At 40.1% G+C, this 13181-nt stretch overlaps 1 protein-coding gene across 1 annotated transcript in view; it reads left to right on the forward strand.

The window, feature by feature from the left end:
* TIGIT (T cell immunoreceptor with Ig and ITIM domains) overlaps positions 1–12044 on the forward strand; it is a 31610-nt gene extending 19566 nt beyond the window's left edge. The window contains exons 3-4 of the mRNA XM_069070030.1: positions 8130–8236; positions 11737–12044. Coding sequence (XP_068926131.1) covers positions 8130–8236; positions 11737–11964 — 335 coding nt within the window. The 3' untranslated portion in view covers positions 11965–12044. The remainder of the gene's footprint in view (positions 1–8129; positions 8237–11736) is intronic.
* The last annotated feature ends 1137 nt before the right edge of the window (positions 12045–13181 follow it).

Genomic DNA, 13181 nt, shown 5'->3' on the forward strand with positions numbered 1-13181 from the left:
CTTAGGCCTCCACTGTGTTTGGTGCCTCTCCTCTAGAGGATTTATAGAAAGACATGGATGAGAATCATTCAGGATGGAAGACATCCTGAATGGAGTAGCTATCCACATGAGTGGAGGGACCAGTTACACCTATGGAGTCACATATCTAATGATACATAATTTAATCACATATCTAAAAGGCAAATTAGATTCATAGATGCCTGAAATGTGTCTAAAAGAAATCAGGCTGAAGGCAAAGTCAAAATAATAATATAATAATTATTCAATAATAATACTGAAATATTGCTGTTGTTATCAGCCTTTCTTTGTACCTCCAGTGACTAGGGGTTTTTGTCCTTCATGCTCAAAGATGACCACAATGATGTCAGTATGTTGAGGTCAATATACAGTGTGTGCAACTGTGACTGGTCAGATCAATAGGAGGTCAGAAGACTCTACCACAGGTCAAGCACAGATAGCCCACATGGACATTTGGCGTGGAGTTGTCTAAATTTGTGCATCTCATGTTTTTTTTTTTTTTTAAAGCAATCAGGGTTAAGTAACTTGCTCAAGGTTACATGGCCAGTTATTTCTGAGTGGGTGCTAAGTGTCTGAGCCCAGGATTCGATCTCCAGGTCATCCTGACACTGGAACCGGTGCTCTTACTCGCTGTGCTACCTGGCTGCCCCTAAGTAATTGGACATTTATACTCTTTTTTTTTTTTTGCCTTTTGGAGGGGAGAGGGGAGGGCAATTGGTGTTAAGTGACTTGCCCAAGGTCACACGGCTAGTTTACTTTTGTGTTAAGTGTCTGAGGCAGGATCTGAACCCAGGTCCTCCTGACTCCAGGGCAGTTGATTTACTCACTGCCACCTAGCCACCCCACATCTCATGTTTCTTTTGAGTACATAGTGGTGCTTAATAAATATTTATTTTGCTAATGTGAGTATTCTCTCTGCTAATACAGATAGCAACCTTTTTATACCTTAATCTGGGGCATCTTAGCCTTTCTTTCTGTCATGGACCCCTTTGGCAGTCTGGTAAAGCCTATGAACCCTTTCTCAGAATAATGTTTTTAAATACATAAAGTAAAATATAGAGGTTTACAAAGGAAACCAAAAGTTAGTGAAATTAAAGTTGGATTTTTTTTTCTTATTCAAGTTTTCTCATCCCCTGAAGTCTATCTGTGGACCCTTTGGTCAACCTGTGGGACCAAAGGCAAAGAACTTTTTTTTTAATGGGACCAGAGAAGAAGAAGAGCCAGTCAAGCACTTGGTGCAGATTGAGAAACTCTGGGAAGGCAATTGGTTGAGGCCCAGTTACTCTCTAGCAAATGCTATTTTGGCCTCAAGTCCTTCACACTTTGCTCACCTGGGACAAAATTATCTTCATTACTCTACTCTCAGAATCACTTCCTGCCTTCCACTTCAGTGGGGGTCCATCCCAGGACCATTTCCAGGGACAGGCTGTCTTCTGGGAATAAGACCACTTGGATTTCTTGCCTTCCAGGGATTTCTCCAACTCTTGCCTCCTGGCTGGGCTCTCATAACCGTCATGCCTCCATGGCCTTCTGCTTGTTGTGAGGTAGGCTTCCTGGGATCTCATAAGACACAAAACCATCTGCCAGGAAGCTGAAATTCAAGGAAAGATTTCAGTCTTATTTTGTTTCTCTTAATAGGCCTCTCTCTAACTACTGGCATGCTGGACTCACTTAACAATGGTTAGCATGCTTTCATCCCCTCATACTTGGCTCATTCCAGTGATTCCAAACCCTCAGTTGATGATGTACAAACCTTGTTCCCTATTGTCAATTTATTACTCCTTCACACCCATCTACTTCGACTATGACACCACCTCCCTCCTCAATTTCTCACCCTAAAGTTACCTGCCTCCTTACCCAATTGAATGTCTTCCCCATAATTAACAAACTTCATTTCATCTCCAACTTTTTCCTTTTTAACTCTTTCATGATCTGGCCCTCACTGAGATATGGCTCCCTCCTTATGGCAAGGCATCTCTAACCACCTCTTCCAGCACTAGCTACATTTTTTCTCATACCCTTTGACCCACTGGTTGTGGTTGAAGACTTTGGATATGCCTTGTTTGCTGTTGCTAAGTCCAGATTCCTTCTACCACCTTCACTTGGAAACCCTTTTAAAGTTTGTGATGAATAAAAAGTCTGAGAGACATAATTTCTGGGTAATTAATAATTACTTTATTAATTATAGTGAGCAAATAATAAAATTATGGTCATTGGCTTTCTCTTGTAAACCAAAGACAAACTTTGGGATCCCTACTGAGAGTTTAAATACCCTTGGAAGAGTGGGTGTTCCTGACAGGCAAAAATCAACTCTGATGAGTTAACAGTTAATGAGAGAATGAATACTATAATGAGGGGCTGGGCTGTGACTTTGATTATGTCACTCTTACTCATCTCTACCCAGACCACCCCACCTCAGGAAATCTAGACAAAGGGATCTACCTCTGTCCAAACCACTTATGTCCCAATTGGATGGGGGTCTCACCCAAGATTGAGGAGTATGTCAACTTAATATCATTATCAACCCCCACCTTCAGAAGCTGCTTTCACCTAGTAAAGAATGAGGAAATAGAAAGGGGGGAAAAAACTGGTTCCCCTGAAATTAATTGATTATTAATAATTATTTCTCTCACATGCAATCCAAGTTTATCATCAAATTTAGGTCTTGGTGGTTGTCATCTATTGACCTCCAAGGCATTTTTCTTCCTTCCTTAAGTTCAGTATCGGTGTCACAGTCTTTCTCTCTTCTCCATCTCCTGTTCTCAAACTAGAAGACTATAAAATACATTGATACTTCCTCAAATACCCAACTTCCCATTTCCTTTATCTACTCAGTTCCTATACTCCACCTCAGCTCCACATAGAGTCTTATCCTTAATCTTGCCATCATATATAACTGTTCCATTTCTTTATCTATGAATTCTGAAATTCTTTTAATTTGATCTTAACCTTTTATGATCACATCTTTCCCTATACCTTATGACTCATGACCCAGTTCTTTATCCTTCCTTTACCCTCCATTACTTCTACTCTTTGCACTAATTTGACCCTGATTAAACTCTACTCCATCCCATGCTCTTGAATCCTTTGCCCTTTTGTTCTAAGACTAATATGTCAATTCAAACTTGGATTACTCCCAACACTTGTCTTCTTTTCTCCTATTCATGAACTGCTGAGTGGAGCTGGAGGAAATTATGAAACTGTACCGATTGTGTTGAATGCAAATTTCTGCTCTTTAACCCCCACTGGACCCTCACTGCAGTAAGACAAACATTCTATTCCTCCCTAGTTCATGAAATATTCTAGTCTCCACAAAAGCTGTTCTAAACATTCTCATCTTTCCCTAAGCTTCTTCAGGGTAATCCCTTCCTCAACCTTTAGTCAGGGATCTTGTCTCCTATTTCACTCCCTGCCCAAATCAAGGCTTTTTGCTGAGAAGTAGCCTTATCTCTTCCCTCTTCTCACATCATTGAGACATTTTCCTCCATTATCTCCTCCTTCACTCCAGTATTAGATGAAAAGGTGTCTGTCCTCTTGGCCAAAGCCAACCCTCTACCCTGATCCTCTCCCCTTCCAACTTCTCCAGCAGATTGCCCCCACTATCATACCCTCTTATCTTTAATCTCTCGCTATCTACTGACTCTTTGACTGCTGCCTACATATATGCCTATTTCTCCCCATCCTTCAAAATCCTCACTTGATCTTACCATTTTCAATAGTTATCACCTTATTTGTCTTCCCTTTTTGGCTAACATCCTGGAGAAAACCTCCTATACTAAATTACTCCAATTTCACATTTCCATTAGATTGTTAACTCCTTGAAGGCAGGGACTGTGTTTTGTCTCTTTTTATATCCCTGCTCCTTAGCACAGTGCCTGGCAGATATTAACACTTAAAAAATGTCTGTTGATTGACTGATTGACATAGTCACAAACCCATTTCAGTTTCTCATTGCCATCTGACTCTGGAAATAGCCTTTTAATTGTTTGCCTGCCTCAAGGCTCTCACCTTTCCAATCCATCATCCACTCACCTTCCAAGGATATTTTTCTAGAGTTTTTTCTAGAGATTTTTCTAACAGCATTAATCACGTCACCCTGCTATTCAGTAAGTGCCAGTGGTTACCTATCACCTTTAGGATAAAACATAAACACCTGTTTGATATTTAAAGCTCTTAATAACTTGGGCCCTTCTACTAGAATTCTTACACTTTTCTTCCTTCCACAAAGGGATCTACTGGTCTTGGGGATAGGGAGGGATATACTTTGACAATATCCTTTTTTACTCTCTGGATTCTGTTCAGCATGACAAGGTTATTCAAGCAACCTTCAAGAACTTATGCTCATCCTGGATGCTTGCTGAGTTGCAAAAGTACCCACTCCAGGAGGAGGGCCCATGATAAGACCACTGGCAAATACATTCCATAAGATAGGACCTTTGAACTAACTTTCACTACTTCATCCCCAGGTTTTCTGCTTTGATGGAGTCTCAACAACCTACAGAGATACTCCAAGGCTTTCCAGTATGTACTAGTGCTAGAAAGAGCTGTCAATGAATTTAACCATTATGGGGCATCGAGAATTAGCTTACTTCATCTCCTGTCTTAACCTACCTGGATCTAAAAAACATGTCATTATAGAGAACGGTGAATATAGGATTGCTCCATGGAGTTGATGCTCTCATAGTTGTGCTATAATTTGTACTTGCTTAGGTCTTACCATATCTGCTCTCATAAGCTGACTATTGGAGAAAGGACCTGCATGAGATAAGAAAAGGAGCTGTGTAGTCAAAACTAAATTTGAGATATGAAGGGATCATTTTCAGGATGTGAAACTATGCCTTTGCAAGCCTAGGAACATGGAGCACCTTTAAACCATGTGGTACTTTAACCAATGTCAGATCTTCCAGGAGTTCCAGGAGCTCTTTTATTAGATTTGACTTCACCATCACTCAGATTCTAGGAGCTCATAACTTATAAACAGATTCAATGTTAAAAAAAGAAAAGGACTTTGTAAAACTGGTGGATCACATCCTGCAGAAAGATAGATGCTTTATTTATTAAGTGTTTACTTTGTAAGCACTGGGGATACAAATACATATAAAAAAGACTCCCTGTGCCAAGGAGTTTACATACTAATGGAGAAAGGCAATACATAAGAAGGAGCTGGGAAGTAGAATAGTAGGGAGCATAATGAAGCATGATATGGATAGCTCATGAGATGATGTATTGCCAAGGCAATATTCACAGCACCAATGGCAACTATGAATATTCCAGCATAGTTCTGAATCACAAAATATAACAGACTCTTCACATATAAGTCAGAAGCAAAACATTTGTTCAGACACCAGAAAGCCAAATCCCAGCACCAGAAATCCATCATAGCAACAAAGAAATCTATACACAATAACACTGCAGAAGGCAACACCATCCCAAAGCCTTTCCCCTGCTTGGGCCTTCCCACAAACACTCACAAGCCTAGCTGTCTCTTTGCCTGTGTTCTCTCTCTCCCTCTATACTAACTGCTCTGATTTCTAGCTCCCTCTCAGCTATGCTCCATCCTTCCTGCTCCACTAGTTTAGCAAATTCCTCCCACCACAAGCTCCATGTGATTACATTCAGTCTATTAAGGGGCAGGGAAGATCTTCAAATTACCATTCCCATTACAGATGGTGGTATGGGTCAGACACTTATCAATGAAGGAAGAAGGGCTTCAGGGAAGAGGCATCTTTAGGGTGAGAAGGCTACTTGTCAAGGAGTGGAGAACTCTGGAGAATGAATAGAGCTAAGAGTGAAGTGAGTATGGCTTAGACACCTCATGAAATGGAAGTCAGACCAGGGACTCAACAATCAGGAAAGAAGATTCAAGTTTAGATACTTTTTGTTGTTTGGCCATTTTTTAGTCATGCCCAACTCTTCGTGAGCCCTTGAGGAGTTTTCTTGGTGAAGATACTGGAGTGGTTTGTCATATACTTCTACAGATCATTTTATAGATGAGGCAAACAGGGTTAAGTGACTTGCCCAGGGCCATGCAAGTGTCTGAGGCCAGATTTGAACTTGGGAAGATGAATCTTCCTGACTTCAGTCCTGGCACTCTATCCACTGCTCTGCCTATTAGCCCTTTACAGACATTATCCTCAAGCATCTCTTACTACATATGACCCACCTATGGCAGGCACTCTGCCAAAACCTATGCTAGATGGTATCATGCTAAACTAGCGTGAGTACTACATCTGAAGGAAAGTCAAATCTCTAGTGTCTCTTCTCCATCTGCTTGTGTCTCTATGCTGGGCCTTGGCATGACTTGAAAAGGAATGCTTCATGTTCACTGGCTATGTGGGGTTTTTTTTAAGTCAACCAGCAAGCATTTTTAAAGTGTATACTATGTGCCAGACACTGTTTTAGGCGCTGGAGATACAAATATAAAGAATGAAACAATCCCTACTCACAGGGTCTTACATTCATTTTTTTTTTAAATGTGAGTATTTTAGAAGTCACACATATGGTTGCCTATAGTTCTGATGACTGCAGTTAGAAAAAGCTGTTTGCTGAGATAACTAATCTTATAAGGTATTCCTCTAGTTGAGTCCAAGGAGTCCATGGAGAAGTCAATAGGACTGTTGCCACCTCTACCAAACCTGTTCTGTTCCTGGGGGTAGTTCCACTGGACTTCATTGTAGACATGCCCCAATCCCAAAGTTACGATGCAATTCTGGTGGTAGAAGACTTCTTGATCAACATGGATTACTCACTCCTTTGTGATATTCCTCCCATCGCCATTAGGGTTGGCCACCTAATCCTGAAGGAGTTCACCTGGCTCCATATTTTCTCCTCTAATGCCATGTCTAATGGGGGTTCCCAGTTCATCTTTCATGTGTGAGAGAATTGCACTATTCATGACCTTCCTGGTGGAAATCCATTATTGTATAGCCTCTTATTTTCAGTCTGATAGTCAGAAACTAACAGACTTTTGGATAACATCTTTAGTAATATATTTTCTATCTTTAAGAATACTTAGCCTACTGTCAGTTGAAGAATTCTTATAATACAGTTCACCCAATTACTCAGAAGCTCATCTCTTACATAAACCATGGTTTGCATCCCTGGTATTTCTCTACACTCAACTTGCATATCACAGTGTCCATAGCTATTGAGGCAACATGGAATCATAGCATGAACCTATCTCCCCTAAACTCAATAAAGATCACTGTACTTCAATCCAGCATGTCCAAGAGATTTTAAAATTAAGTGACCATGGAAAGGGCATCATTAAAAGTTACTCTTTTCTCCTGTCTAATTCTTACTTTGTTTGGTTCGTCTTTGGTTCTTTGAACATTGTTTGTGATTGTTAAATTCACAATAAAAATAATTTCTAAAATGAATAAAGAATGAAAGAAAAATCATTAATCACTTAGTATGCACCAGGAACCAAGTAAAGCACTGGAGATTGCAAAGAAAAGAAAAGAACAGTCTGCCCTCAAGTAGCTTGCATTTTAATGAGGAAGACAATGTGTATATAAATAGAAACTTGAAAGATCTACAAGAATAGAAAGTAATCTTAGAGGCTATCTTCCCTCAGAATAGCTGGGGGCTAGGGGAGGACTGTGAAAGGCTTCCTGAAAAGGAATTCTAGGATAAATGCAGTAAATATCAAATATTTGTTATCCCAGAATATCCCAGGTAGAGGAAACATCCAGTACAAAGGCACAGAGATGGGAGATGTAGTTTCATGTGAAGAACAGAAAACAGGACAGTATGGTTGGATCACAGAATATGTGTTCAGTGCAAGAAGATTGGAAAGATAAGAAGGGGCAAGGTTGTGAAGTTTTAAATGCCAAAAAAAGAATCTTGTTTTCAATCCTAAAGGTAATAGGGAATCACTGCAGTTTAATTCTTGACAGTAAGATCACCATCCTCCCTCAAATCCCACACAATTATAGGCCATGTCGTCTTCCTAAACTGACTTAAAGATTCTGGCTCCTGTAGGTGCCAGGTCCCTTGGTGTTCATTTGTAAGACTGTTCCTATGAGTTTGTGGGGGGATGGTGCAGCGGGTACTATGCTCCATTTCTTTATGACTGCCAACTCCCATGCTTTTTTGTCACCTTTCAGCAGCAGAGGCATTGGACAGCTCCCATTCAAGGACCTCTCTTGGAGTCATGGTCTCAGTGATAATAGTCAGTGCTGCAACAGTCATCACATTGGTGATCTTGGGTGTCAAGGTAAATGTATCTGATTCATGGACTACAATTCTGGGAGTAATCACCCTAGCCCTATATCTTTGAGATGTTTCCATTTCAATGAGGAAAGTCATGCTGACCCTTCACACACTTCATGGATTAGTCTGAAATGTATGGAAAGGGCAATCCTAGGCTCAAGGGGCCAAAAGGTCCTTGGAAGTCATGGGACCTTTATGGCCTTACTTTAAACTAATCCCTTTTGAGGAGATAAAAAGAGAAAATTTTGCAGAGAAAGTAAGGAGGGGAGAGGAAAATGATAGTTATCTTCAAGTGTTTTGAATGGATGTTATCTAGAAGAGACTAATTCTGTCATATTTCCTAGGTCAGAACTAGGTAGGGCTTTAAGGTGACTAATTAAAGATGGACCTTGAAGAGGGGCAGATTTTGACACAATATAAGGATGAACTTCCTAACATTCAGAGCTGTCCAAAAGTATAATGAACTATCTTGGAAAATAGTAAATCTCCTATGCTTGGAGGTTTTCAGTAAGGGATTGAATGGGACTACTGTTAGGGACAATAGACTAAGAAATACTATTCAGATATAGGCTTGACTTGATTTTTGAGATCCTTTCCAACTCTGGGGTTCAGAGATTCTATGGAAGCATTGCTAAACAAATCCAAGGTTAGCTAGGAAACAGCAAGCTTCTACCTCTTCTCTAATGTGTTGAAGGAGCCAGGTTCATCCGTTGCTATCTCTCTTCTCCCTGAGTATCCTCTAGGAAGAACCACATTGTACGTCTCTCCTCTTTCCAGTTTCACTCAATTCTGGCTGTCTACTCCTCCTTACACATGCTACCTTAGAACCTTGGGAAGCTTGTCTCCTTTTCTGCGTTTCCCTCTTGACCAGGAGTTGTATGAAAACTAGAGAGAAATGCTTATTCACAAAAAGACCTTTGTAAAAACTGAGTGTGTACCTCCCAATATTTAACAAGCATCTTTGGTTAGAAATTTTTTTTTAAGCTGTAGTCTATTCTGCATAGTAGTACTGCCACTGTAATTACTTATGACATCATATCCTTTCTGCGTATCTATTTGCATTTTGAGCTGCTGGACTTGACCTTTTACACTGAAGATTCTAAATCTGAACTTCTGTTAGTTTTCAGTGCAGCTAAACCCATCCTTTGAATGACTATCTCTGAAATGGGTATTGACTGAATAACGGAGGACAATCTAGTCAGTGTAGTTTTAGAGTCACAACCATATAGTATTTTAAGGTTTATGAATCAGTTTTCTTCTAACAGCCCTATGAGGTGGACACTATGATTCCATTATCATTCCCATTCTATGAAGAAGAAAGCTGAGACTCAGAAAGGTTGAGTGACTTTCTCACTTAATGCCAGTACTGGAATCCACATTTCCTGATTCTCTACTGCACAAATCTGCTAGTCAAACTGCCTGAGCAAAGGTAGCTAAAATTAACAAGTGCCATCAGGAAAGTCCTAGAAATATTTTTTCCCCAAAATACATGATTAAATTGGTACCAATAAATTAAACGTCAAAGAACATATTACATTGAATCACAATGTCAGTAAAATTCACAAGGGCATTTCTTACAATGTTTATGTCAAGGAGAGCACTTGAAATTCTTAGCAGGACTGACCAGTCCAGGAATCTAGAACCACCTGCAACTCTTCCAAAGAATTCATTTATAATGGTGGAATGGAAGACAATCAGTTGCTATTTATCATATAGATGGTCACCTACACTGGTTGAGTCATACTCAAATAGAAAACAGTCCATATATTGACTTGTTCATTCAGTCGCATCTGAATTCTTATGACCCTGTGGATCATATCATGCCAATGCTGCCCTTAGGGTTTTCTTGGCAAAGATACTTAAGTGATTTGCCATTTTATTCTCCAGTAGATTGATTTAATTAACTAATTAATTTAAGTAAGAATTTAAGTTACTTGCCCATAGTCACATAGCTGTAAGCGTCTTGTAGCCAAATTTGAACTCAGGACTTCATGACTCTAGATCCATTCTATCTAGTTGCCTCTGCAGATTGACTTAGAAAACTACAAATGAACATTATATATGTCATATTGTCAATTTTTGTTGTTGTTGTTGAACATCTCTCAATTACATTTTAATTTAGTTCTGGTTGCCCTTGGGAGTTTTGTGGGCAGTTTGTTGGGGTGGGGGGCAAGAGTTTGACCCATTGGATCTACACTCTATTATTTTGTATTAGAAGATAATGCAACAGACAGTGATAATTATCTGAGTGGATGGGGATGGCTGTAAAGGGCAAATCATATTAACAGTGCCCATTCAAGGGCACATGAATTTATTGTTAGTTGTAGTAGATTGTTTCAAAGTCCACTGCTGTTTCTAACTCTCCCTCAGAGACTTGTGGTCAGCCCCCAAACTGTGAATCAAGTGATCATCCCTCCCCTTCTGCCTTCCCTATGTGTACACACAAACTTAGAATCAAGGTTTATAACTGGAAGGCTTATCAATTTAGAACTTGAAGGGGCCTGAGAACTCATCTAGTGCAGTTCTTTGATTTGACAGATGGGGACCTGAGTCTCAGGGGACTAAGTGGCAACACACTGAGGTGCAATTTCTTTGTATCTGGTTTTGTATCCCCAGTGCCTAGCACTGTGCCTGACACAAAGTAAGTATTTTATTTAATAATGCTTGTTGAATTGAACTGAATTGTGGCAGAGTCAGGAGCTGAGGCCAAATCCTGTCTCCAAATCCATTGCACCATATGGCAACACACCAGGCTGTTCCCATTGGCTGCTTATGCCACAGCTGGGACATAATGTTGGAAGATGTGCTTCAGGAGGCCCTTCAAGTGTGTTTGTCCCTAACATCCTTTTTTGTGATAACCCCCCTTCAATAGTTCCTTAAGTATGAATCCCTCATGGATAGTTTGTGTGTGTGTGTGTGTGTGTGTGTGTGTGTGTGTGTGTAATATGACAGAGAGAAGATAGAGTGAAAAAGGGAGATAAGAGGGAACAGATAAACAGAGATAAAAGAGACAAGAGAAAGAAAGAGACAGAAAAGACAGGGAAGATAGAGATAAAGGAGAAAAAGGAAAGAGAATGAGAGATGAGAGAGAAGAGATACAGAGAAAGAAAAAGAGAGTGAGAGATAGGGGAAAGAAGAGATAGGAAGAAGATAGAGATGAAGAGGGAAGAGTGAAAGAAATAGGGAAAATTTAAAAAAAAAACAAGGAAAATGGGGGACAGGAAGGAGAGAGTTGAAAGAAAAGATAGAGAGATGGGAGAAAAATAAATAGGAGAGAGATGAAGAGAGAGAAAAGAGTAAGAAATAGAAAATGTCCTCTATTTCCCCTGAAATAGAAGAAAGAGAGAAGGGAGAGAGAGGGAAGAAAGAGAAATGAAAAAGTAACTAAGAAGATAAAACCCCTAGAAAAATCAAGGATCTGTAACTATGTAAATTGAAGAATAATTAAAAATCTAGGTCCAAATCTTCCACATACTCAGTCTGGGGTTGGAATTTCTTTTGCAGACAAAAACCTTCAAGATCAGCTCAGTAAATTACAGCTGCAGGAGTCCCTCTAAACAGAATGAACTGAGCCCCAGCTCTTGTGGTAGGTGTCTCCAGCTAGAAGCCACACCGATGACCATCAATCAAGATTATCAGCAAGAAAATGATTCAGCACAATTTCATGAATACTTTAATATCCTCAGTTATAGAAGTCTGAGTAGCTTTAACTTACCAGTGGAGACAAGGTAATTAATCCCTTAAAAGTGCTTGCAGAACAGCCTTTGTATTTTGTACATATATGTGTTTATAAACACCTTCACTTGAATCGATGTTTTGTCTGTGTAGTTTTTGGGGGGAAGTTGATGGGTGGGAAGGAAGTCAGTTGATTAGTGAAGAATGAGAAGTCAATTTCATTATGACAAATGATTTTGGGTTTGACCATGGACAAAACTGATGATTGTTGATCTCCTAGTCCATTGTTGGGTTACTTTATTAGACTCAGTAGACATTGGGGTCCAAAGGCCAAGATGTTGAATTCTCTCTGTTGTTACTGGATCATTATTTAGGGGTTGTTATTGGGAAATCATCAAATAGGGGCCATCATCACCAACAAACAGTGAGTGGTTGCATGAATGAAAAATATTTATTGAGCCTTACCATGTCTCAGCTTTTGTGCTGAGTGCTGAATGCACAAACACAAGGGTGAGAAAGGAGCATATATTTTGACACTAGGGATGGCGGTCAAAGAGAGTTATTGTTTGGGAAATTCCAGAAATAGTGAGTTGAGACATGGTGGGTGATTGACATGCCCTTTCCGTAAGCAATGATAGCCCTGATTTAATGGCCATCCCATAGCAAAAGGGAGAAAGGCTATGGTGACAAGAAGAATGGCAAGAAGATGAATCAATGAACAAACACATTATTTATTAAGTGCTTACTATGTACAAGGTGCCATGCTAAGTGCTGGAGATATAAACAGAAAGGAAGATAGTTCCTGTTTTCAAGGAGATCCCTTCTAATAGGGGAGACAACACAGGGAAGGTTTCAATTTCTATATCCTCCCTTGGAGAACCAGTTGTTAAATATTTACCAGCATGTCTTGAGCCCATCCACTTTTGGACAGCTTTAACTGTTAGGAAATATTTTCTTGACATCAAGCCTAAATTCACCTCTTTGCCACTGCCGCTCATTGTTCATGGTCCTGCCTTCTGGGGCCAAACAGAACAAATCAAACCCCCTCCCACATGAGAGCCCATCAAATACTTGAAGACAGCATGCTGCCCCCTCTTCCTTCTGCTCCTCTCACCTTCCGCTTCTCTTCTCCAGCTTCAATGTCCATTGTTCCTTTAATGGATCCTCATAGGGCACAGCCTCAAGGCCCTTCACTCTCTTGATTGTCCCTCTCTGAATGCTCTCCAATTAATCAATACCCTTAGACTTTGGTACCCGGAACTGAGTCAGCAGAC

Source organism: Petaurus breviceps, unplaced genomic scaffold (genome assembly GCF_028583685.1).
Source record: "Petaurus breviceps papuanus isolate PSGF00001 unplaced genomic scaffold, PetGlider_PUasm1.0 90792, whole genome shotgun sequence".
NCBI lineage: Eukaryota > Metazoa > Chordata > Mammalia > Diprotodontia > Petauridae > Petaurus > Petaurus breviceps.